The sequence below is a fragment of the Aotus nancymaae genome, unplaced genomic scaffold (assembly GCF_030222135.1).
Source record: "Aotus nancymaae isolate 86718 unplaced genomic scaffold, 86718_ANA_hifiasm-v0.15.2.pri h1tg000039l, whole genome shotgun sequence".
Classification (NCBI taxonomy): Eukaryota; Metazoa; Chordata; class Mammalia; order Primates; family Aotidae; genus Aotus; species Aotus nancymaae.
The window spans coordinates 8,397,729-8,420,948 of NW_026988453.1; the positions used below are offsets into that span (position 1 = coordinate 8,397,729).

A 23,220-nucleotide genomic window follows, 5' to 3' on the forward strand; every position below is an offset into this window, starting at 1 on the left:
TTCAGCCAGGTGCAGTGGCTCATGCCTGTAATCCCAGCAGTTTGGGAGGCGGAGGCAGGCGGATCACCTGAGGTCAGGAGTTTGAAACCAGCCTAGCCAACATATCGAAACCCCATCTCTACTAAAAATACAAAAAATTAGCTGGACATGGTTGTGGGCGCCTGTAATTCCAGCTACTCTGGAGGTTGAGGCAGGAGAATCGCTTGAACCCGGGAGGTGGAAGTTGCAGTGAGCTGAGATCACACCACTGCACTTCAGCCTGGGCAACAAAGCAAGACTGACTCTAAAAAAACAAACAAACAAACAAAAAATAGGACCCTTCCATTCATCTTGCAGAATTTAACTACCGTAATCTCAGCTCAAGCAGTGAGAAGTCCAGCTAGACTGTCTTCATCCTCATCTACATACACTTCCCAGCCTTCTTCTATTCCCAGTCCTCCCCAGATTTTCACATAAGTGTCTACATGTTTATTCACACTGACAGCCTTTAAATTTCTATAATAAAAATGGTTTCATCACAAAAGACCAACAAACCTGAATAACCTTTGTTACTGCTACTAGCAGGAGAGTGGATAATAGAGAAGAAAACCAACTAAATCACTTTTCAGGACCAGAGGAGAGGCCCCTGCACCTCTGAGACAGAGTGTCAACTACAGGACAGCCAATGAAACAGGCTGCATCAGCCAAAGCACAGCAGACACACCCCATTATTTATCTGACCCAAATGATCACCTCCCCCATCCATCTCTCCCACAAAAATTCACCACAAATAAACTTGCTACTGTCAAAACGACCAAAGATCAGTGCAATGGGAACACAGGCTGAAGCTGAGCCCAGTACTCTGTCAGAAGTCTATATGCAAACACTGTTTTCCAACACGTCACTGTCCAAGCCCTTTGCTTCTCCCACTAAATCTTTAGCTTCTTCATCCATCTAACATCTCTACCAGATTTGAATAAGGGCATGGAGAGAAATGAAGTTGAAAGCAGATGGTTTTACTCCTGGATTTTCAGCACACTGCTCAGTGATGTGGAGTGTACTGTGGAAGCGGGAACAGCACGAGAACGAACAGGCTTTGCCACTCTGACTAGCTCTGTGATCTTAGCGATCCACTAGATCTTTCTAAGCCTTGAAATGCTCATCGGTAAACCGAGGCGGGTGGAGTTGGATTAGATCACCTTTAACATGCTTTCCAGTTCTAAAACGCCAGGTTTTAACTGCTGAAAGAACAATGATGTGAGGGGGATGGGTGGTTGGTCTCGTTGTTTTTAGTTTATTTTAAATTATATGTGAATTTAATTATGCACGCACCCTCTGGACCACTATAACTGCAGATCAAAAAGTAGACGGAACTAGCCTGCGGCTCTGAGGACCTACAGTGCAGTCTTCGCAGTTCTCTAAAGAAGAGATTTAAAAGCTGTAGAATGACAGTAGGAGGGAGGAAGAAAACCTATTTCAGAGCTGGAGCAGCTGCCTCACTGACAGTTAAAGGACTTCCAAGTTAATCGAGTTTTCTTTTGTAATTAATACAACAGCATCTGCATATGGGCTGCCAGAAGGCAACAGCATGGCTTCTCAGCTGACGCACATTAACCCTGCCAACTCTGGCTGAAGGAAAATTCACATCAAATCGTCTTAAGTGCAAACCAAGGCTTTTGTTGTTGTTGTTCTTGGTGGTGGTTCTTAAATACACACTGATTTTTGATTACTTCTAAACAAAAGTTTCAAGCTAGATGGAAGAGAAGAACGACTAAAGCAGCAACCCATTTTGGTTTTTGTTTTAGATAATATCTATTGAGCCCTTTCTATGTATTGATCACTTAATTTGCCTCGTCTCATTTAATGCTCATAATTCTACCAGACAAGGACTATTATTAACTCCATTTAAAAATGAGGAAATGCAGGCTGGGCGCAGTGGCTCATGCCTGTAATCCCAGCACTTTTGGAGGCCAAGGCGGGCGGATCACCTGAGGTCAAGAGTTCAAAAATCACCCTGGCCAACATGGTGAAACCCGGTCTCTAAAAAAAAATGAGGAAATGGGCCAGGCATGGTGGCTCACGCCTGTAATCCCAGCACTTTGAGAGGCCGACATGGGTGGATGGCTTGAGCTCAGAAGTGCAAGGCCAGCCTGGGCAACAAAGGGAGCAACCCCCACTGCACCTTCGTTTCTACTAAAAAATTTTTTTAAATCAGCTAGGCATGGTGGTGTGCTACTCAGGAGGCTGAGGTGTTAAGATTGCTTGAGCCTGGGGAGATCGAGGCTGCAGTCATCTGTGATCACGCTACTGTGTGTTTCTCCTGAGCAACAGAGTGAGACTCTGCCTCAAAATAATAATAATAATAAAGATGAGGAAACGGATGCTGAAAAAAACCAAACCATGCCGAGTGTTCACGCCTATAATCCCAACACTTTGGGAGGCCAAGGCGGGTGAATCACCTGAGGTCAGGAGTTCCAGACCAGCCTGGCCAACATGGTGAAACCCCATCTCTACTAAAAATACAGAAACTAGCCAGTGTGGTAGCTGGTGCCTGTAATCCCAGCTACTCAGGAGGCTGAGGCAGGAGAATTTCTTGAACCTGGGAGGCAGAGGTTGTAGTGAGCTGAGATGGCACCACTGCACTCCAGCCTGAGTGAAGAGTGAAACTCCATCTCAAAAAAAAATCAAAAAACAAAAAACCAGCCCAGGTTTCTCCATTTTCTCTGAGCAGCGAACCGCAGGGGTTAGCAGGGACTGTACCTAGGTCGCTGAGGACTAGTAGACAATGCCCCTACACCACATTGTTTTCCAATACGGAGTTAAATGCAATTCAGTAACTGTAGGACCTCAATGTAAAGCTGACTGATATAATTCCTATGAAAGTTGTCCCAAACCATGAGGAATAAAGCATGTGGAGAAAACCACAGCATTACCACTGGCTGGCACATACTTTCAAAAACTTGTTATTCTACCTGAGATCTCTAGAGTCTCTTTGCTAAAACAAACAGTAGGCTCTTTTCAGAGAAATTCTTTTTTTTTTCTTGAGACGGAGTCTCACTCTGTCACCCAGGCTGGATTGTAGTAGTGTGATCTCGGCTCACTGCAACCTCCCCCTCTGAGGTTCAAGCAATTCTCCTGCCTCAGCCTCCCGAGTAGTTGGGATTACAGGTATATGCCACCATACCGGGCTAATATTTGTTTGTTTGTTTTTTTTTTTTTTTTTGAGACAGAGTCTTGCTCTGTCACCCAGGCTAGAGTAGTGGCGTGATCTCGGCTCACTGCAACCTCCGCCTCCTGGGTTCGAGCGCTTCTCTGGCCTCAGCCTTCCAAGTAGCTGGAATTACAGGCATGTGCCACGACACCCAACTAATTTCTGTATTTTTAGTAGAGGTGGGGTTTCACCATATTGGTCAGGCTGGTCTCGAACTCCTGACCTCATGATCTGCCCGCCTTGGCCTCCCAAGTGCTGGGATTATTACAGGCATAAGACACAACACCCTGCCTTTTTTTGTATTTTTAATAGAGACAGGGTTTCACCATGTTGGCCAGGCTGGTCTCGAACTCCTGACCTCAGGTAATCCACCCACTTCCACCTCCCAAAGTGCTGAGACTACAGGTGTGAGCCACTGCACCGGCCTAGAGTGCAGTGGCACGATCTCAGGTCATGGCAACCTCCGTCTCCCAGGTTCAAGTGATTCTCGTGCCTCAGCCTCCCAAGTAGCTAGAACTACAGGTGCATGCCACTAATTTTTTTTTTTTTTTTTTTTGGTAGAGATGGGGTTTCACCATGTTAGCCAGGCTGGTCTTGAACTCCTGACCTCAGGTGATCCACCCACCTTGGCCTCCCAAAGTGCTGGGATTACAGGTGTGAGCCACTATGTCTGACCAAAAATATCATTTCTAACATTGAACTTCATGCTTTTATGGGAAGTCAACTTAAGTCCCCTCTGAAAGCAAATGAAAATCAAAGGATTTTTAGTTAACTGAGGCAACCAGTGACACAAATATGCATTTTCACAAATAGGTAGTGATGTTTTATTTCTTACTATCTGTACCAAAAGTAGAGAAAAGAACAAATCCTAAATTGAGAAAGTAATCTTATATAGTCTTTCTACTATGGTCAATTTTACCACAAGCTTACAAAAATTCCAGGAGCTGAGAGAAAAAAATCAGTCAGTCAAGAAATATTCATTTATCCTTCCCAAATAAGATCTCCGACCTTCAGCTAAATATGAAAGATTGACTTTTTTTATTTCAAAAAAATATAGGAGGTACCCTCACATTTAAGGAAAACAGATGCTTAGGTAGTCTGGCTTTCAGAATCTTCAGGACCAAGTAGTACAAGGTATTTCATTTGAAGGGGATGGTTATTGAAGATTAGAGACTGAAATGCACTCTGGTAGACAAAGCTCTCACTGGAATCAGAAAAGTTAAGTTGGCAGAAGTGTCTCTAAAGTTATTCTATGTTAGGGCCATGTTAAGATCTCTCACAGCTTTTAAGAAGCAGATAGTATTGGCATCTAGAGAGAGGTGACCGGCTCCCTAGGGGCTGATACCCCCTGGGAGCCATGTGAAATGGCAATGCTCTCAGCAGCATGCTGAACAAGCTCCTTTCCGAGTGAAACTGCTCCTGAGACTGGTCACACTACAGAGGAAACTGCAGCTGGCAGTTGAGGCTTTAATGTATGGGATGCAGAGATGGAAGTAGTTCCTTGAAGGAAGCCAACCCCATGCTTCACAGAGGGCTTAGTTTCTGGCACTTGGAAGGCAGTGTATAACAGTTTATAAGCATTGAGAATGATCCAAAGGTAAGAATACATCAAAAGGACACAGGAACCAGCTTGAAAGGAAACTCGCTTACCAAAGTGGGGACAATTTAAGCATAAAAATAAAAAGTGATAGGAACATATTATAATCCATTGAAAAATTCACAAGTCTACACTCAGATAAATAAATAAACAAGAGAAAAGGAAAGCTCTTCTTTACAGTAGACTACAACTAATACATATAGAAGGAATGATGGATATGAAAATCACCATTGGGCTGGACCCAATTGCTCATGGTGTAATCCTAGCACTTTGGGAGGCTGAGGCAGGATGATCGCTTGAGCCTAGGAGTTCAAGACCAGCCTAGGCAACATAGTGAGACCCCATCTCTACAAAAAATTTAAAAATTAGCTAGGCATGGTGGCATGTGCCTGTAGTTCTAGATACTACGGAGGCTGAGGCAGGAGGATCGCTTGAGTCCAGGAGATTAAGGCTGCAGTGAGCTATGATCACACCACTGCATTCCATCCAGCCTGGGTAACAGAGCAAGACCTTGCCTGTAAAAAGAAAACAACAACAACAACAAAAAACTCACCATTGAGACAGGTGAGAGTTGTCAGTGAATGCTAGGTCTGTTGGAAGGAGTTTTTTTGAGAAACAGGGTATCAGTGAAATGTAAGAAAACCTCTCCACAAACTAATCAATTGCAAAGAAAAAAGTGGTGATTTTTTTTTTTTTTTTTTTTTTTGAGACAGAGTTTTATTCTTGTTGCCCAGGCTGGAGTGCAATGGCATGATCTCAGCTTACTACAACCTCCACCTCCCAGGTTCAAGCAATTCTCCCGCCTCAGCCTCCCAAGTAGCTGGGATTACAAGTGCAAGCCACCATGCCTGGCTAATTTTGTTTTGTTTTAAAGACAGAGTTTCACTGTTGTTGCCCAGGCTGGCTTGCAATGGTGCAATCTTGGCTCACTACAACCTCTGCCTCCTGTGTTCAAGCAATTCTCCTGCCTCAGCCTCTCAAGTAGCTGGAATTACAGGCATGCACCTCCACGCCTGGCTAATTTTGTATTTTTTTAAAAGTAGACGGGGTTTCTCCATTTTGGTCAGGCTGGTCTCGAGCTCCCGACCTCAGGTAATCCATCTGCTTCCACCTCCCAAAGTGCTGGAATTACAGGCGTGAGCCATTGTGCCCGGCCTTTTTTTGAATTTTTAATAGAGACAGGGTTTCACCATGTTGGCCAGGCTGGTCTCAAACTCCTAAACTCAGGTGATCCATCTGCCTTGGCCTCCCAAAGTGCTAGGATTACAGGCATCAGCCACGGTGCCCGGCCCTAAAAATAGTGAATTTAAGGTAGAGAAAACATCTTCAGGGATGGGCTGACATCACATACCCTGTGATTTAAAAAAAAAAAACAGGAAAAGGAGACGTTGGGACAGTTGGCAAAACTGGAACAGGGTCTGTGGATTGGATGGTAGTACTAAATCCATGTTAATTTCTTGATTTGGTGAGCTGTATGATGATCATAGAACCATATCCTTGTTTGGGAGGAATGCATACTGGAGTGTTTAGACAAGATAAGACAACCTATCTGCATTCAGCTCTCAAAAGGTTCAGAAAAAGACTATACCTAATATATATCAGAGAGGGGAGAGACTGGGTGATGGAACAAATGCATTAAAATGTTAACAGCTAGGAAATTTGCATGAAGCAGGTATGAGAACTCTTTTATTGTTCTCACAACACTTGGGAAAAAAGAAATACAGCAATAATGGGAGTTGAACAATAACAGTTTCTTCACTGTCTCCGCTTTCGCCCTGCACATTACCTTCTATCTCATCAATCTTCCTGTGATGTTTACTGTTGCCTGTTCAGAGTCTGGGGAGTTCAAGGCACTGATCTAAGTAAGTAGTTTACGATCAGACTTAGAATCCAAATCCTCAAGTCTAACAGTATAGACCAACATGATGCTGCACTATAATACACTCTGATGAAAGTTACCTACAACCAGCCGGGGGCAGTGGCTCACGCCTGTAATCCCAGCACTTTGGGAGGCCAAGGTGGGCGGATCATGAGGTCAAGAGATCAAGACCATCCTGACCAACATGGTGAAACCCGTTTCTACTAAAAATACAAAAATTAGCCGGGTGTGGTGGTGCACGCCTGTAGTCCCAGCTACTCGGGAGGCTGAGGCAGGAGAATCGCTTGAACCCAGGAGGCAGAAGTTGCAGTGAGCCAAGATCGCACCACTACACTCCAGACTGGGCAACAGAGCGAGACTTCATCTCAAAAAAAAAAAAAAAAAGAAAGTAAGTAAGTTACCTATAACTATCAGGTTCATTAAACAAGAAACCACCAGAGGAAGCTTGACTTTGCACTGCCTGTACTGTCCCCTTATGTTTACTTAGTGGTAAAGATTATATCGCCATTATAAACTGACTACTTTTACCTATGCCAACAAACCACTTTTCCAACTTCTCCAATTCTCTCCATGAGACAGACCCAGAAGAGCATGTCAGTTGTTCAATCAGGAGAAAGTGAAAGGTTTCCTCAGCGGGGTTCTTATATACTAAAAAATAAGAATTTTTTTTTTTTTTGAGACTGGGACTTGCTCTATCACCCAGGCTGGAATGGAGTGGCGCGATCTCAGATGACTGCAACCTCTGCCTCCCGAGTTCAAGAGATCCTCCTGCCTCAGCCTCAAAAGTAGCTGGGATTAGAGGCGCGCACCACCACACCTGGCTAATTTTCTTATTTGTTAGTAGAGATAGGGTTTCACTATGTTGACTGGGCCAGTCTCGAACTCCTGAGCTCAAGTGATCCACCCGCCTCAGCCTCCCAAAGTGCTGGGATTATTCAAGTGAGCCACCACGCCCAGCCAAAAATGACTTTTCTTCTACTAGCTGTATTACCCCACATTCCTCCTTGCACCTAGATATCACTATAATATTAAATGCTAAGGCTAGAGTTTATCATATGGAATATTCCTAAAAGGTAAACATAATACTGGTTCACTCGCCGTCCCTCTCATTTGAACAGAAAGAGCTTTTATTCAAACTAGTCTTGTAACCTAGCTGCATTTGTGATAGGGCCTTAGTCTTTCCTCTGACAAGTTTGACTTGATTTAAAAAAAAATCCTGGGACATTTTCTCCACATTAAGTAGACTGGAAAAGACAAAAAAGATCTAACCTGAAACCTGTCTGGCATACATAAGGTGCTAAAGCTCTTTATCTGATGAACTAAAGTTAGACACTTTGGGAATAAAAGTACTTTTTAAAAAGAAGTGAATTTTTTTTAAAAAAAAATCAAAGGCTTTTATAAATATATAACCTAGACATAATTATTTGGGACAATTCTGATGTATCATTAGTTAGACAAGTGAAAAGCAAAACAATCCTCAAGGCCTACTTCCCATCTTCCTGCCCAGAGCACACCACCCCAGGGAACGGAAGCACGTTATCATAAAGCCCAACTCCAAAGAAAGTGGTGGTCAAAAGGTTTCCACAGCCACGTGGCACACAGCTGGGGAATACATCCAAACTGTTCACACTGCCAAGAGAAGAAAACAGAAAAACGCATGTGACGGCCACTTCAACCAGAAGCCCGCAGGGGATACTGCTGAGTCTCCATGCTCTGACCAACTTTACTTCTGAGAGTTTTGGTTTGGACTTAGGAAGAACATTACGCATAAGGGAACTTTCTCAGAGAGTCTCATTTACAGCTCAAAGCAAGGAGATACATATCTTAAGCCCTGTTACATCTGTTCTCCTCTGGTCACATAAGTATCAAGTTCCAGGATCCACAAGATCACCAAACTCACCATTTGGCAAAGAACAGAACCAACCTTCAAGCCTGGGAATGGCCTATACTGAGACTGGACATCCTTACAGGGCACTCCAGTCAGACCTCGGAGAGGTAACATAGAAATATTCCACCCCCACATGGACTTGCTGTCTGTAGTCTTGTTATGAATGACACTGCTCAGATTCCCTGCACCAAGCAGGAAGCAAACCCTGTCATCCCTAAAGGCTATTTTCCTGTAAGAAGGAGCAAATTAACCTTAGATCTTACAACCATAACCAAAAAAACCACATCCACCCACACCTCGTACTCCTACTGGCTTCTCTGTGAGTAACTTCTAAAGACAGAAATGAAAGAAGCTCTAACGGTAAATATTCATAAATGCATTCTGCATTTGAACCATATAAACAAGATGATGTAATTTTTCCATCAAAGAGAAAATAGGCTGATTTTCCTCTACTGTCAGAAAATGGGCAGAACATTTGAACTTATTCTTTCTTTTTTGGAGTCTCCCTCTGTCACCAGGCTGGAGTGCAGTGGGGTGATCTCAGCTCACTGCAACCTCCGCTTCAGGGTTCAAGTGATTCTCCTGCCTCAGTCTCCCAAGTAGCTGGGACTACAGGCGCATGCCAGCACGTCCAGTTAATTTTTGTATTTTTAGTAGAGACGGGGTTTCACCACTTTGGCCAGGATGGTCTCGATCTCTTGACCTCATGATCTGCCTGCCTCTGCTTCCCAAAGTGCTGGGATTACAGGTGTGAGCCATGCGCCCAGTCTATTCTTTTTTTTTTTTTTTTTTAATGAAACAGAGTCTCTCTCTGTCACCCAGGCTGGAGTGCAATGGCACAATCTCAGCTCACTGCAACCTCCACCTCCTGCGTTCAGGAGATCCTCCTGCCTCAGCCTCTCAAGTAGCTGGGATTACAGGCACCCACCACCACACCCAGATAATTTTTTGTATTTTTATAGAGATGGGGTTTCGCCATGTTGGCCAGGCTGGTCTTGAACTCCTGACATCAGGTGATCCGCCTGCCTTGGCCTCCCAAAATGCTGGGATTACAGGCATGAGCCACTGCGCCCGGCCTCAACTCCTATCAATGCCATTTAATCTTAAATTAAAGTTCACTTTAACTTCCCATATGCCCTACACTTCTACCCACTCAAAGACAACTAATAGTTAAGTAGGGAACCAATTTGTAAAAAATCCTCTCGAGGGGACATGATGCAACACTAATCCTTCTGTCCTTCATAACATCAATTTGGAATTAATAATCTCAGTTAGTTGGACAGAGTGTTCACCAATGTGTGTCCTGTGCCTAGTACAGAATCAGGCATTAAATAAAGATTTGCTGAGTGAATGAATATTGAGAATTTACTTCCCATATCATGGTGGAGCTCAGGTCTACGTTATTGCATGCAAATCATTCTTTGGAACATGAAAATGATTCTCTGGAGCCAGGTGTAGTGGCTCACGCCTGTAATCCCACCTCTTTGGGAGGTCAAGGGTAGCAAATCACCTGAAGTCAGGAGTTCAAGACCAGCCTGACCAACATGGAGAAATCCCGTCTCTACTAAAAATACAAAAACATCAGCTGGGCATGGCGGCACAAGCCTGTAATCACAGCTACTCGGGAGGCTGAGGCAGGAGAATTGCTTGAACCTGGGAGGTGGAGGTCACAGTGAGCGGAGATCACACCATTGCACTCCAGCCTGGGCAACAAGAGAGAAACTCCATCTCAAAAAAAAAAAAAAAAAAGAAAGAAAAGAAAATAATTGTATGCACTGGCATAGAATGCAACTGCACCTACTATTTGATAGCACAAGAGGGTGACTATAATCAATTATAACTTAATTGTATATTTTAAAATAACTTTAAGAAAGTAATTAGATTGTTTGAAACTCAAAGGATAAATGCTTAAGGGAATGGGTACTCCATTCTCCATGATGTGCTTATTTCACGTTGCGTGACTGTATAAAAACATCTCAGGTATCCCATAAATATAAACACCTACTATGCAGTCACAAAATTTTTTTTAAATTTTAAGAAAAAAGAATGCAAATACAGCCTCACTAGTTATCTATCAAAAATGCTTATCATTGTTCTTTTTTAGGGGCCCAGAGAATAAAATGTGTATGAATTTACAAAATCTTTATGTTCTATGGGGCCAGAAATGCCCTTCCGAAGAAAGAATTAAATTGCATTTAATTTCAAAACATCATTCCATTACCCACCAGCTGTGGAAATAATTTAGCAGATATTTATTTGCCCATTATGTACAAAGCACTATGGTAGGCACTACAGGGGGTGCAAAATGAGTAAAACACAGTCCTTATCCTTAGGGGTACACAATCTTGCCAGCAGGATAAGACAAACATACCCACAGCTATCACAAAAGAAAAGAAAAGTGCCTCTTCCCCCACCTGGCTTGAGGTTATCTGTGAAAATGGTTCTCTATTCACTTGACCCAGAGAGGTTCAAATCATGCAAATCAGGAGGTTCAAATCTTTGTGTTCACTTTAGGAATACTGGTGACACTTCTCAGGCCATCATGGGTATACATATACAAAAAGCCATGAAGTACCTGAAAGAGGTCACTTTAAAGAAACAGTGTGTACTATTCCAACATTACAATGGTGGAGTTGGCAGGTGTGCCCAGACCAAGCAGTGAGGCTGGACACAAGGTCAGTGGCCCAAAAAGAGTGCTGAATTTTTGCTGTACATGCTTAAAAATGCAGAGTCATGCTGAACTTAAGGGTTTAGATGTAGATTCTCTGGTCATTGAGCATCTCCAAGTGAACAAAGCACCTAAGAAGCACTGCTGGACCTACACAGCTCATGGTCGGATTAACCCATCCATGAGCTCTCTCTGTCACACTGAGATGATCCTTACTGAAAAGGAACAAACTTCCTAAACCAGAAGATGAGGCTGCCCAGAAAAAATATATATATATCCCAGAAGAAACTGAAGAAACAAAAACTTATGGCACAGGAGTAAATTCAGCATTAAAATAAATGCAATTAAAATTTTTTAAAAAACAAAAGAAAGTAAATAAATAAAAGCATTTATTACTCAGATATGAGCAGAGCCTACATATCTGAGTAATTACGTATAAGGTAAAATTCATATTCCCCTTAATTTCCATAACATTTTTTTAGGTTTTATTTTCAAAGGATTGTTTTTGAGAAGTGCATTTACTGCAGGAAGACTCCCTGTTCTCTTAACCTAGTAAAACAGAGAACAGAGGCATGAAGAAATAAAATAAGAAAGTAGGCAGAGCAAAACAAAATACAAAAACCAGACTGGATTTTTATTTAAATCCATGCCTTCTTTAAAAACTACTTGCAAGGCTGAAGAACTGACCATGCTGAAATAAATAATGACTTTTAAGACTAAACTAAACATACTGCAAATTATAACAAGCTTAAAGGCAATAGTATTTTCTCTTTTAAAAGCAGGCAAGCTGGGCATGGGGGTTCCCAACTCTAATTCCAGCAGTTTGGGAAGCCAAGGTGGCAAGATCACTTGAGGCCAGGAGTTCAAGATCAGCCTGGCCAACACGGTGAAACCCCGTCACTACCAAAAAAAAAAAAAAAAAAAAAAATTAGATGTGGCGGTGCATGCCTGCAGTACTAGCTACTTGGGAGGCTGAGGCAGGAGAACCGCTTTTATTCAGGAGGCAGAGGTTGCAGTGAGCCAAGATCATACCACTGTACTCTAGCCTGGGCAACGGAGTGAGACTGTCTCAAAATAAATAAAAGAAAATAAAAGGAGACAGAATTTCCCAACCCTTTTTAACAGCAGGCAGATCTGTGCCATGGGAAACAGATTACCCCAGGAAAGGAAGATTAGGAAGGAAAAAGGCTAAAAAGGGAAAGGGTGCAAAGACCCACTGTGGTTGGGAGGCCATTTCCTCCCAGGGAGCAAGAGACAGCAAGATCAGCAACGAGGGACCAGATACTCTAAACGTCAGGGAGTGGAAACTAGAATAAGAGCCTGGGTAGGTAGTGTCACTTTATACTCATTCAATCAGATAGTCTTCCACTGAAGTAAATGATGGTTCCATACAAGCTGTGGAGCCTGGCTGATGACTCATTTGAAACAGTCTCTCTACTGCCAGGGTACATATTGTATGCCCGTGGCCAGGTCAAAAAAGAACAAAGGAGAGCCGCAGAAGCAGAATTAGACTGGGAGGCTAGAGACTCAGGCCTGAATCTGCCTCCAGCTCAAAACTGTTCTGTCCCACATTCTCTTTCCACTCTTCTCATTCTTCTGCCAACTCCATGTTCCAACTTTCTAAATCAATGTTCATCACACACACACACACCCCCCAGTCAAACAACCACATATATTTAGCACTAATTATATGCCTGTGCTTTAGTGTATATTATCTCCAAATGTCACAACAACTTTGTAAGGCAGGTATTATCACTCCCATTTTATTTATTTATTGAGATATAATTCAACCCTTTTAAGTGTACAGTTCAGTGGTTTTTAGTATGTTCAAAGTTGTACAAGCTTCACCACTATTTAATTCCAGAGCATTCTCATCTCCCCCCCAAAAAATCCCATACCCATTAGCAGTCACCAATCATCTCCTCATTTTCTTCTCCCCACATCCCTGGCAACCACTAATCTACTTTATATCGCTATGAATTTGCCTATTTTGGATATTTCATATTGATGGAATGATACAGTATGTGGCATTGTGGATTACTCTCATTTTATATATGAAGAACCCAAGATTCAAACAGGTCAAGTAACTTGCCCCTAGTCACATAGTTAAAAAGAGAATGCATTAGAATAGGAATCCAGGTTTCATTCGAGTGCTATGCTTGCTTTTGACCACTGTATGCTGCCTCCATACAGGAATAAAATTAAGAAAGAAAAAGCAAGTTTTGGACATTCTTGGAAAAATGAGATTTTGTTAATCTAAGGTATTACCTTCGAATAGATTACCTTTTATTAAAAGTAATAAGAATCGGCCGGGCGCGGTCGCTTAAGCCTGTAATCCCAGCACTTTGGGAGGCCGAGGCGGGTGGATCACGAGGTCAAGAGATCGAGACCATCCTGGTCAACATGGTGAAACCCCGTCTCTACTAATACAAAAAAAAAAAATTAGCTGGGCATGGTGGCGCGTGCCTGTAATCCCAGCTACTCAGGAGGCTGAGGCAGGAGAATTGCCTGAACCCAGAAGGCAGAGGTTGCGGTGAGCCGAGATCGCGCCATTGCACTCCAGCCTGGGTAACAAGAGGGAAACTCCGTCTCAAAAAAAAAAAAAAAAAAAAAGGTAATAAGAACCAAAACTATAGCACTATCTTTACTGAGTTTATGTTGAAATGCACTGGCAACTCTTCTAAACAGATGATGGCAAACTACCACAGCGCACACCAGCCCACTGTGTCACACTGCTGTCACTGTGCTTCACCCCACAATCCCAGCTTCTCCCCACCCCTCAGCCACACAAAAATGACAGCTCTAAAGAATCTCCTCTCTCAATTTTTTATCCCTTCTCCAAATGTCACTCTGCCACTTAAACTTTGTTATCCTACAGATTTCTGAGATGTCCAAGGAAAATGCCTATTTATTTTTTATTATTTTTTTGAGACAGAGTCTCACTCTACCATCCAGGCTGAAGTGCAGTGGCACGATCTCAGCTCACTGCAACCTCTGCCTCCTGGGTTCAAGCAATTCTCCTGCCTCAGCCTCGTGAGTAGTTGGGATTACAGGTGCGCACCACCATGCCCAGTTAATTTTTGTATTTTAGTAGAGACCATGTTTCACCATGCTGACCAGGCTGGTCTCGAACTGCTGACCTCAGGTGATCCCTGCCCCCCGACCTCAGCCTCCCTAACTGCTGGGATTACCGGAGTGAGCCACTGCACCTGGCCAAAAATGCCTATTTTAAATAAGTACACTAGTGCTTCTCCCCTTCTTTTAAATGCTGGCACATTTAAAAGGTGTGACAAAAAGAAGGTGAAGAGTGTTGGAGAAACACAGCTGTGAGCTCACCAAAGGCAAAGAGCTACAAAAACCCTGAGAATTATAACTCACACAAAATGCTTATAACCTACCTTACCATTCTGCATTTTTATGTATGCGTTTTATGTCTTACACACATACATGGTTTAGATTATACCTTTCTAGAGGACCAAGTTCAGGTCTTCTTAGACCTTTTTAATCTATCATCCACCATTAAAGATTGATGATAATTATAATTATGTTTTCTTTCTTAAGAGAAAAGTATAGAAGGGAAAGACTGATCTTCACTGACCAAAGGCCAAGGCTAATGTCTTTATTTGACTCTTTATCCCCCATACCTAGCACATCACCCAGTACACACCAGGCACTCAGATATTTATTGAATAATAGCTGGTACTTACATAGCACCTTACCAGGAGCTTTTTTTTTTTTGAAGACAGAGTCTCGTTCTGTTGTCCAGGCTGGAGTGCAGTGAGGCAATCTCGACTCACTGCAACCTCCGCCTCCAAGGTTCAAGCCATTCTCCTGCCTCAGCCTCCTGAGTAGCTGGGATTACAGGCACCCACAACCATGCCTGGCTAATTTTTGTATTTTTAGTAGAGATGGGGTTTTACCATATTGGCCAGGCTGGTCTCAAACTCCTAACCTCAAGTGATCCACCCTCCTCAGTCTTCCAAAGTGCTAGGATTATAGGCGTCAGCCACTATGCCCAGCCCAGGTCCTATTCTAAGCATGTACATAGATTCACTCCAAAGAAACCTAGAGATCAGTACCGTTATAATCCCTATTTCCAGATGAGGAAATGAAGGCACAACACAGTAGTGATTTGCTTTTTTTGAGACAGAGTCTCTCTGTGATGCCCAGGCTGGAGTGCAATGGCACGATCTTGGCTCACTGCAGCCTCCACCTCATGGGTTCAAGGGATTCTCCTGCCTCAGCCTCCTGAGTAGCTGGGATTACAAGCACATGCCATCACGCCCAGCTAATTTTTATATTTTTAGTAGAGATGGGGTTTCACCATGTTGGCCAGGCTGGTCTCGAACTCCTGACCTCAGGTGATCTGCCCAGCTTGGCCTCCCAAAGTGCTGGGATTACAGGCATGAGCCACTGCAACTGGCCTAATCCAATTTCTTAAAATTGAGAGGCTTATGACAAATTGCAACAGTTAGGAACCTTACTGGATCATAAAACAAGAAAAATACTTTTCCATGCCAGGCACAGTGGCTCATGCCTGTAATCCCAGCACTTGGGGAGGCCGAGGCAGGCAGATCACTTCAGGTCAAGAGTTCGAGACCTCCCTGGCCAACACTGTAAAACCTCATCTCTACTGAAAATACAAAGAAAAAAAATTGGCTGGGCATGGTGGCGGGTGCCTGTAGTCCTAGCCACTCGGGAGGCTGAAGCAGAAGAATCATGTGAACACAGCAGGCGAAGTTGCAGTGAGCCAAAATCATGCCACTGCACTCCAGCCTGGGCAACACAGAGAGACTCTGTCTCAAAAAAAAAAAAAAGAAAAGAAAAATACTTTTCTCTCTGCTACTCTGTAATACTCCACCCAGCCTTTCCTCAGAAGTGCTCGAAGCCTTTTTTTTTTTTTTTTTTTTTTGAGACGGAGTTTCGCTCTTATTGCCCAGGCTGGAGTACATGCAGTAGCGTGATCTCAGCTCACCGCAACCTCCACCTCCCAGGTTCAAATGATTCTCCTGCCTCAGCCTTCCTGAGTAGCTGGGATTACGGGCATGTGCCACCAGCCCAGCTAATTTTTTTGTACTTTTAGTAGAGACAGGGTTTCTCCATATTGGTCAGGCTGGTCTCGAACGCCTGACCTTAGGTGATTGGCCCGCCTCAGCCTCCCAAAGTGCTGAGCTACCACGCCCAGCCCAAAGTCTTTTTCTCATTACTTATGATCCCTCTGACATAAGAAAATCAACAGTTAAAGGGGCCCTCATGCCCTATAGCTAAGTGAAAAGGCCAATGAGTTGGCCAGCAGGGAAAGAATTGAGCCAAGGAAACTACTTATATTTTAGTTTTCTTTGTATAGGTCAAGCTACTCTAAAAACAGAAGACTATTTTGAAGTTCCATTCTACTTACTTTTTTTTTTCCTGAGACGGAGTCTCACTCTGTCACCCAGGCTGGAATGCAGTGGCACGATCTCAGCTCACTGTAACCTCTGCCTCCTGGGTTTAAGCGATACTCCTGCCTCAGCCTCCCAAGTAGCTGGGATTACAGGTGCCCACTACCCTGCCTGGCTAATTTTTGTATTTTTAGTAGAGACAGGGTTTGGCCATGTTGGCCAGGCTGGTCTTGAACTCCTGACCTCAGGTGATCCACCCACCTCAGCCTCCCAAGGTTCTGGGATTACAGGTGTGAGCCATTGCACCCAGCCTTACTTTTTAATTTCTAAAATATCATGTACATTATATATTCTCTACACTGACCTCAGTGAATATAGAGCTATACAATTTTAGAGAAATACTATTTTGGGGTTCTTTAATCTGTTTTGTGGTTGAAAGTGAGACAGTAAAACTTTTTGGTATCATATGGCATTACAAATGGTATATAAATAGATATTAAAATTGTTTTACTATTGTTAACATCCTTTTAGTCCAATCACTTCAAATTTAGAGTTAAGCCCTGATTATCCTTCAACTGCTCAACTACCATACTACTATATCAACCTAGAGGCACACTTCCATTCTGAAATGATGCTTAAAACCTATAGGTTTGTTGGGGTAAAAATTGAGTGTTTCTCAACATTCCAAGTTCCTAATGAATCAGAGACTAACATTCATAAAAGAAACAGGCAGGGCGCGGTGGCTCAAGCCTGTAATCCCAGCACTTTGGGAGACCGAGGCGGGTGGATCACGAGGTCAAGAGATCGAGACCATCCTGATCAACATGGTGAAACCCCGTCTCTACTAACACAAAAAAATTAGCTGGGCATGGTGGTGCGTGCCTGTAATCCCAGCTACTAAGGAGGCTGAGGCAGGAGAATTGCCTGAACCCAGGAGGTGGTGGTTGCGGTGAGCCGAGATCGCGCCATTGCACTCCAGCCTGGGTAACGAGCGAAACTCCATCTCAAAAAAAAAAAAAAGAAAGTTGAAGGCCGGATGTGGTGGCTGATTACTGTAATTCCAGCACTTTGGGAGGTTGAGGTGGGAGGATCATTTGAGGCCATGAGTTTGAGACCAGCCTGGGCAACAAAGTGAGACCCTACCTCTACAAAAATTTTTAAAAAGGTAGTTGAGACAGTCTCTGAATGAACTTGACCTTACAAAGATGGCCTGTAAACGGAGAGAACAAGAGCTGGTTGTCTTTTCAGGAGTGGTTTCTACTTTCTGACATGACCACCTAAACAGGAAAATGTATCCCTAAAGTATACACAGTAAGTGTCCCCTCACTAACTCTCCCTGGTGCTTTTTTACCCCCAAACTCTCCACGCTGAAAGGAAGAGAAACATTTTATGGAACAAAACCAAATTGCTCCCAGTCCTGCCATCTGCACCCTCCCAGGTTTTTATTTGGGATGGACAGCCTCCAGATGGTGAAGAGATTTAAATACGCAAAGATTAGTTCATGATACAGTCAACTAGAAAAGCCAGTGAGGCGAAATGCAAAGGTATATTTGTATGTCTTGTTTTTTAAAGAATAAAAACAAGATCCAACCAAAGTGCCTTGAAAACCTCCTCTCTCTGAGGTGAATCGATTCTCTTTGTTTTAGAAGCGAGTCTAAAATAAACATTTGTTTTAAAATAAGAACAGCAATAGAGGGCTTTTTAAGATAAGCTGTGAGAAAAACTTCTGAGCAGGGGACACCTCTGGAAAGCACTGTCATGGGAGGAGGTGAAAGTACACATTCTGGGGATCATCTCAGAAAACATTAGCCCTTCTCACCAGCTGTTTTCTGATAGCCTCACAGATACTACATCTCTCTACAAGTCCATTCCAGGACAGCATATTTCTGGATGTAAGATGCAAAAACCACAACTTCAGAAAAACTACTCATCCCTCTCCTTTTATGCTAGGAGGTAAAATAAAGCTTTTTAAATTCCTATCCAGACCAACTAAATAAAATAGTATCATTTAGGACCTTGTCACAATCTTAGTATCTTATTTTTATCCCCATTTCTGGATTCCCAGTCAGATTTAGGATATTAAGTGCAAAGTGATATTAAGTGACTACAGACGTGAGTCACTGCGCCGGGCCTCTCCAGAGTCTTTTCATGTTAAATTAGATTCTTAGGACCCAGTTCCCATACCTATTCAATCAGAATTTATGAGCTACAGCATGAGACATGGCATTTTTAATACGCCCCTGGGTTGAGTTTAATACACCCTTTAATTTGAGAATTACTAAATTAAACCCACAGACTTCTTTGCTGTTTTATCCCCATGATATGTATCTACGTGGAATGCCAGTCCCTTCACCCTTCCAACCTAAAGTTATTTCCTAATTAGACGAGGTAGTTAACAAATCCTCCGGTTCCCCACCAACAGCAGTTTAAAAGGAAGCAAAATGTTAGGAAAGATTAAAGACCATGCACGATTTTAAGTGTCTGCGGGCCTTCGGCACATCCTAGAATCACGCAAGAAGGGCAAGAGTAGCTAGCTCTCCATTGGCTCAGGACCAAAACGATCCCTTCCCTTCCTCTCTTCACCATTAGCAAGAGCAACATCTCTCGCAATTCCCTGGCACCCATCAGATATGATTTCCTCTGGCGATCCCCAACCTTACTAGAGAATGCCCCCTCTTCACAGAGCTGCCTCACGATCGGTGTGAACAGAGTTCACATACATCATCAAACCCACACACCCCACTACAGTCCCATGGCCTCCTCGGACTCCTGGGACACCCTGCCGCCTCTGCTCCATCCCTAAGCTGGGGCTCTGACCCACAACTGCGCACCCGCCCGCCCCCAATCCGGAGCAACTTTCCCCACTCCTCGGATTAACCGCTGCCCTCTCCGAATGCCCGCCCGCCCGTCCTGCCAGCGCACAGCCCGGCCCCCGGGGTCCTGCTTCGGGAACTCCGGCCCTCGGTCGCCCCTAGCTCCCGGTCCCCCGGCCGGGCCCTCGGCGGACCCCTTCCTCCCCTCCTCAGAGGGATGCCCTCCCAAGGCATCCCGGATCCGGCCGGCCCAGGCCTGGGAGCCCGACCACACCGCACGGCTGCCCCTTTCCGCCTCTTCTCGAGCTTGTTTTGCAGGGCAGGGGTGCGGTCTGCCCTCCGATTTGCCTCTCCTGCCCTCTCTCCCTCCGGGCTGCCCTTCTTACCCGCCTGCAGCCCGGTTTCGGCGACATCGCCGGCAGGGCCGCGCTCGGCCCCGCCGCCGCCCGTGGGGGAGGAGGGACAAGTGTGGTTGTGGGAGCACTTGATGTCGCGGAAGAACTTCTGGGTATCGCGCAGGTTCTGCCGCAGCCGTCCCAGGTAGCGGCGGTAGCGGCCGAAGCCCCGGCACAGCTCGCGGATCATTCCGCCGCCGCCGGGGCCAGGACCCGAGACGGGCTCGCTCCCCCACGGCACCCCGTCGCCCTCCATCTCCTCTACCCGCTCTATCTTTGCGGCTTGGTCCCCGGCCGCTGGCCCGGCCTCCCTCCTCCCCGCCCCCCAGTGCCGAAGGGAGGAGGAATCCGCCTCCAGACACCCCCGCCTGCAGTCGGCCTGACTCCCAACCTCCGTCACTGCTGTTGCAAACAAATCAACCCGCACTGCGCTGACAACGGAACCTTTCTCTTTACTATCCAGAAGCGTGAGGGAAGGATCACTGGAGCACACCGTCGCCGCGGGGTCTCCTGGGACTTGTAGTCTTGCTGGGACCAAACGCCAAAACCCCAAGGCTGGAGAAGGGGAGGCTGTGGATAGGACTGATGCCTTTTAGAGAAAACCCTCACTCGTTCTTGTGTTTTCTCACTCTCCTTATTTTAAAAAGTGTTCCCAGTCCCTACATGAATGTCCCTGGGGAGAGGGAGGAGCTGCAGAATCTGAGCGCAGCAGAAGTGGGGTGCCTAACCGAAATCGTAGCGAAAGATGTTAATAGAGAAAAGGAAGGAAACAAGACCGAGGACAGTCATATCTCCGTGGCTACCCTAAGTGGCTCTCTCGTGTTTCGGATAGAGTAGACACTGGAGAATCGACTGAAAGTACCCTGGAAATAGGGAAATCTCTTATGTTTGTATTGCGTTCTCGTTTTCCAACTTTCTTTCTCCAGACTTAGAAAGGAGGGGTGTAGAAGGATCAACAAGAGCTGTAAGCTGAACTTCAGTTGGTTCCTGAAGTAGGGAGACCGGGCTGCGTAAGGGGAAGTTGAGGTTTGTAGCCTTCCAAACTATTTCTGATTATCTTAACTTGGCTTCTGCTAATATGCAAGACTTCCATTGACACACACAGTCACAGACTCCAGGACACAATTACAAAGGGGGCAAAACTTGACGTCACCTCTTTTCTGCTTCCTGAGTTCTCTCTCCCCTCTTCAGCAGGCACAGAGCCCATTTATGTCTTTCTTGCTGTAGAAAAACACCATCTTTTGGCCGGACGCGGTGGCTCACGCCTGTAATCCCAGCCCTTTGGGAGGCTGAGGCAGGGGTGGATCACGAGGTCAGGAGTTCAAGACCAGCCTGGCCAAGATGGTGAAACGCTGTCTCTACTAAAAATACAACAATTAGCTGGATGTGGTGGCAGGCGCTTGTAGTCCCAGGTACTCGGGAGGTTGAGGCAGGAGAATCTCTTGAACCTAGGAGGCGGAGGTTGCAATGAGCCAAGATCATACCACTGCACTCTAGCCTGGGCGACAGAGCACAACTCCGTCTGGCCAGACCTCTTATCTGATAGACTGGATAATGTAGTGCCTTGACTGAAATTAAGAGATTTGAGTTGGGGTCTGGACTCTCCCTATACCTTGCCTTATGATCTCGGGCCAAGACCCCGTTTCATCATCTATGAGGTAAAGGTTTGGAATGGCAGATCTTTAAGCCCTTTCGACTTTAAAATTTTGTGAGTCCTGCTTCAGAAATTTTACCTCTTCCAACCTCTCATCTAAGAACACCCAGGTGTTCTTAGCCAAGTGATGTCATGATATTTGGATTAACTGTTGTAAAATGTGAAGGCCTTACCTTTCCAGGGGTATTAGCATTTTATAAAAAGGGGTCACTAATTCAAATGAATCTCTATTTGATAAATGTCTGTGAGGGCTGACTGCAAGGAGGGAGCCTCATTCTTCTTCCCATTTACCCACTCCCCCTCTGCCTGTTACTTGGTCACATATTCTCCACCAGCCAAACTTCTTTTGCAAGACTGTATTCCCCATGCGATCCCCAAAAGGTTCAGTAAAATAGAAATGAAAATTAAAAATGGGAATTTTAATGCAAGTATGTAATATTTTTTAAAATAGAGCTGTAAGAAAGCAATGTGTAATGATTTGCCACACACAGTAATTTCTAGCACAGGAGATCAGATAAGAGCACTCAAGTTGGAGTTGTCCAGAAAAGGAATCTATCTTGAAGAAGGGACAAAATTTGGATAGGTGGAAGTAATCAGAGAAGGCATTATTTTAGGTAAATGTCACAAAGCCCACCCTTTAAAAACTATTCCTTAGTATTTTACATTTATTTTCAAAATAAGTAATACAAGAATGTGGTATAAAATTCAAATGGTGCAAAGGATATACAAGGAAAAACTAAGTCTTCCTTAGTTTTTCTGTTCATGTCCCAGTCACCTAGTTCCCCTCCCAGGAGGCAACCACTGTTGCAGATGTAAATCATACATAGATAGATCCTATATATATGCATATGTATATAAATATATATATATATATATATGTATGTGTGTATTTTAAATACAAGTGATAGCATATGTAATACATACTTGATTATGGCCTTGCAGATTTCTGCACCAAAACATAGTCTGTCTCATTCTTTTTAACTGTGTAACATACTACCACATGGATTGGCTTGTTTTATTTAGCAAGTCCTCTACTGGCGGACCTTTAGGTTTTTTGCAGTCTTTTGGTATTACAAATAATACTGCAATAACTAACCTTCAGTGTACATCATTCTGAATATGTGTAAGTATATCTCATCCTCATTTTTGATCTGTTGAGAAAAGCAATAATTTTTTTTGCTATATAAAATCTTAAAGAATGCAAGTGATGGCCGGGCACAGTGGCTCACGCCTGTAATCCAAGCACTTTGGAGGCCAAGGCGGGCGGATCACCTAATCACCTGAGGTCGGGAGTTCAAGACCAGCCTGACCAACATGGTGAAACCCCGTCTTTAAATCTTTAAAAAAAAAAAAAAAAAGAAAGAATGCAAGTGACAGCGAACCCTTTGTAAATCCTAATAACTTACCAATATAAATACATATTTTCTTCAAATATCTAATTCAAAGTACAAAAGGAGAAAACAAAGGTTTGAACAGTGAGAAGAGAGGGTTTAAGTTGGTATAGAAAAGTATTTTCTGGCCGGGCACAGTGGCTCACGCCTGTAATCCCAACACTTTAAGAGGCCGAGGCAAGCAGATCACCTGAGGTCAGGAGTTCAAGACCAGCCTGGCCAGCTTGATGAAACTCTATTTTAGTCTCTACTAAAAATAGAAAAATTAGCCAGCATGGTAGCAGGCGACTGTCATGACAGCTACTTGGGAAGCTGAGGCAGGAGAATAGCTTGAACCTGGGAGGCGGAGGTTGCAGTGAGCCAA

General features: G+C 44.2%; 1 protein-coding gene across 2 annotated transcripts in view; it reads right to left on the reverse strand.

Moving 5' to 3' along the window:
* DSTYK (dual serine/threonine and tyrosine protein kinase) overlaps positions 1-20,234 on the reverse strand; it is a 66,494-nt gene extending 46,260 nt beyond the window's left edge. The window contains exon 1 of one of the 2 annotated variants that reach the window (XM_012459352.3): positions 19,803-20,234. In XM_012459352.3, the coding sequence (XP_012314775.1) occupies positions 19,803-20,067 (265 nt within the window). In that variant the 5' untranslated portion in view covers positions 20,068-20,234. The remainder of the gene's footprint in view (positions 1-19,802) is intronic. The other variant, XM_064360274.1, reaches the window with a different exon arrangement.
* Positions 20,235-23,220: the final 2,986 nt, after the last annotated feature.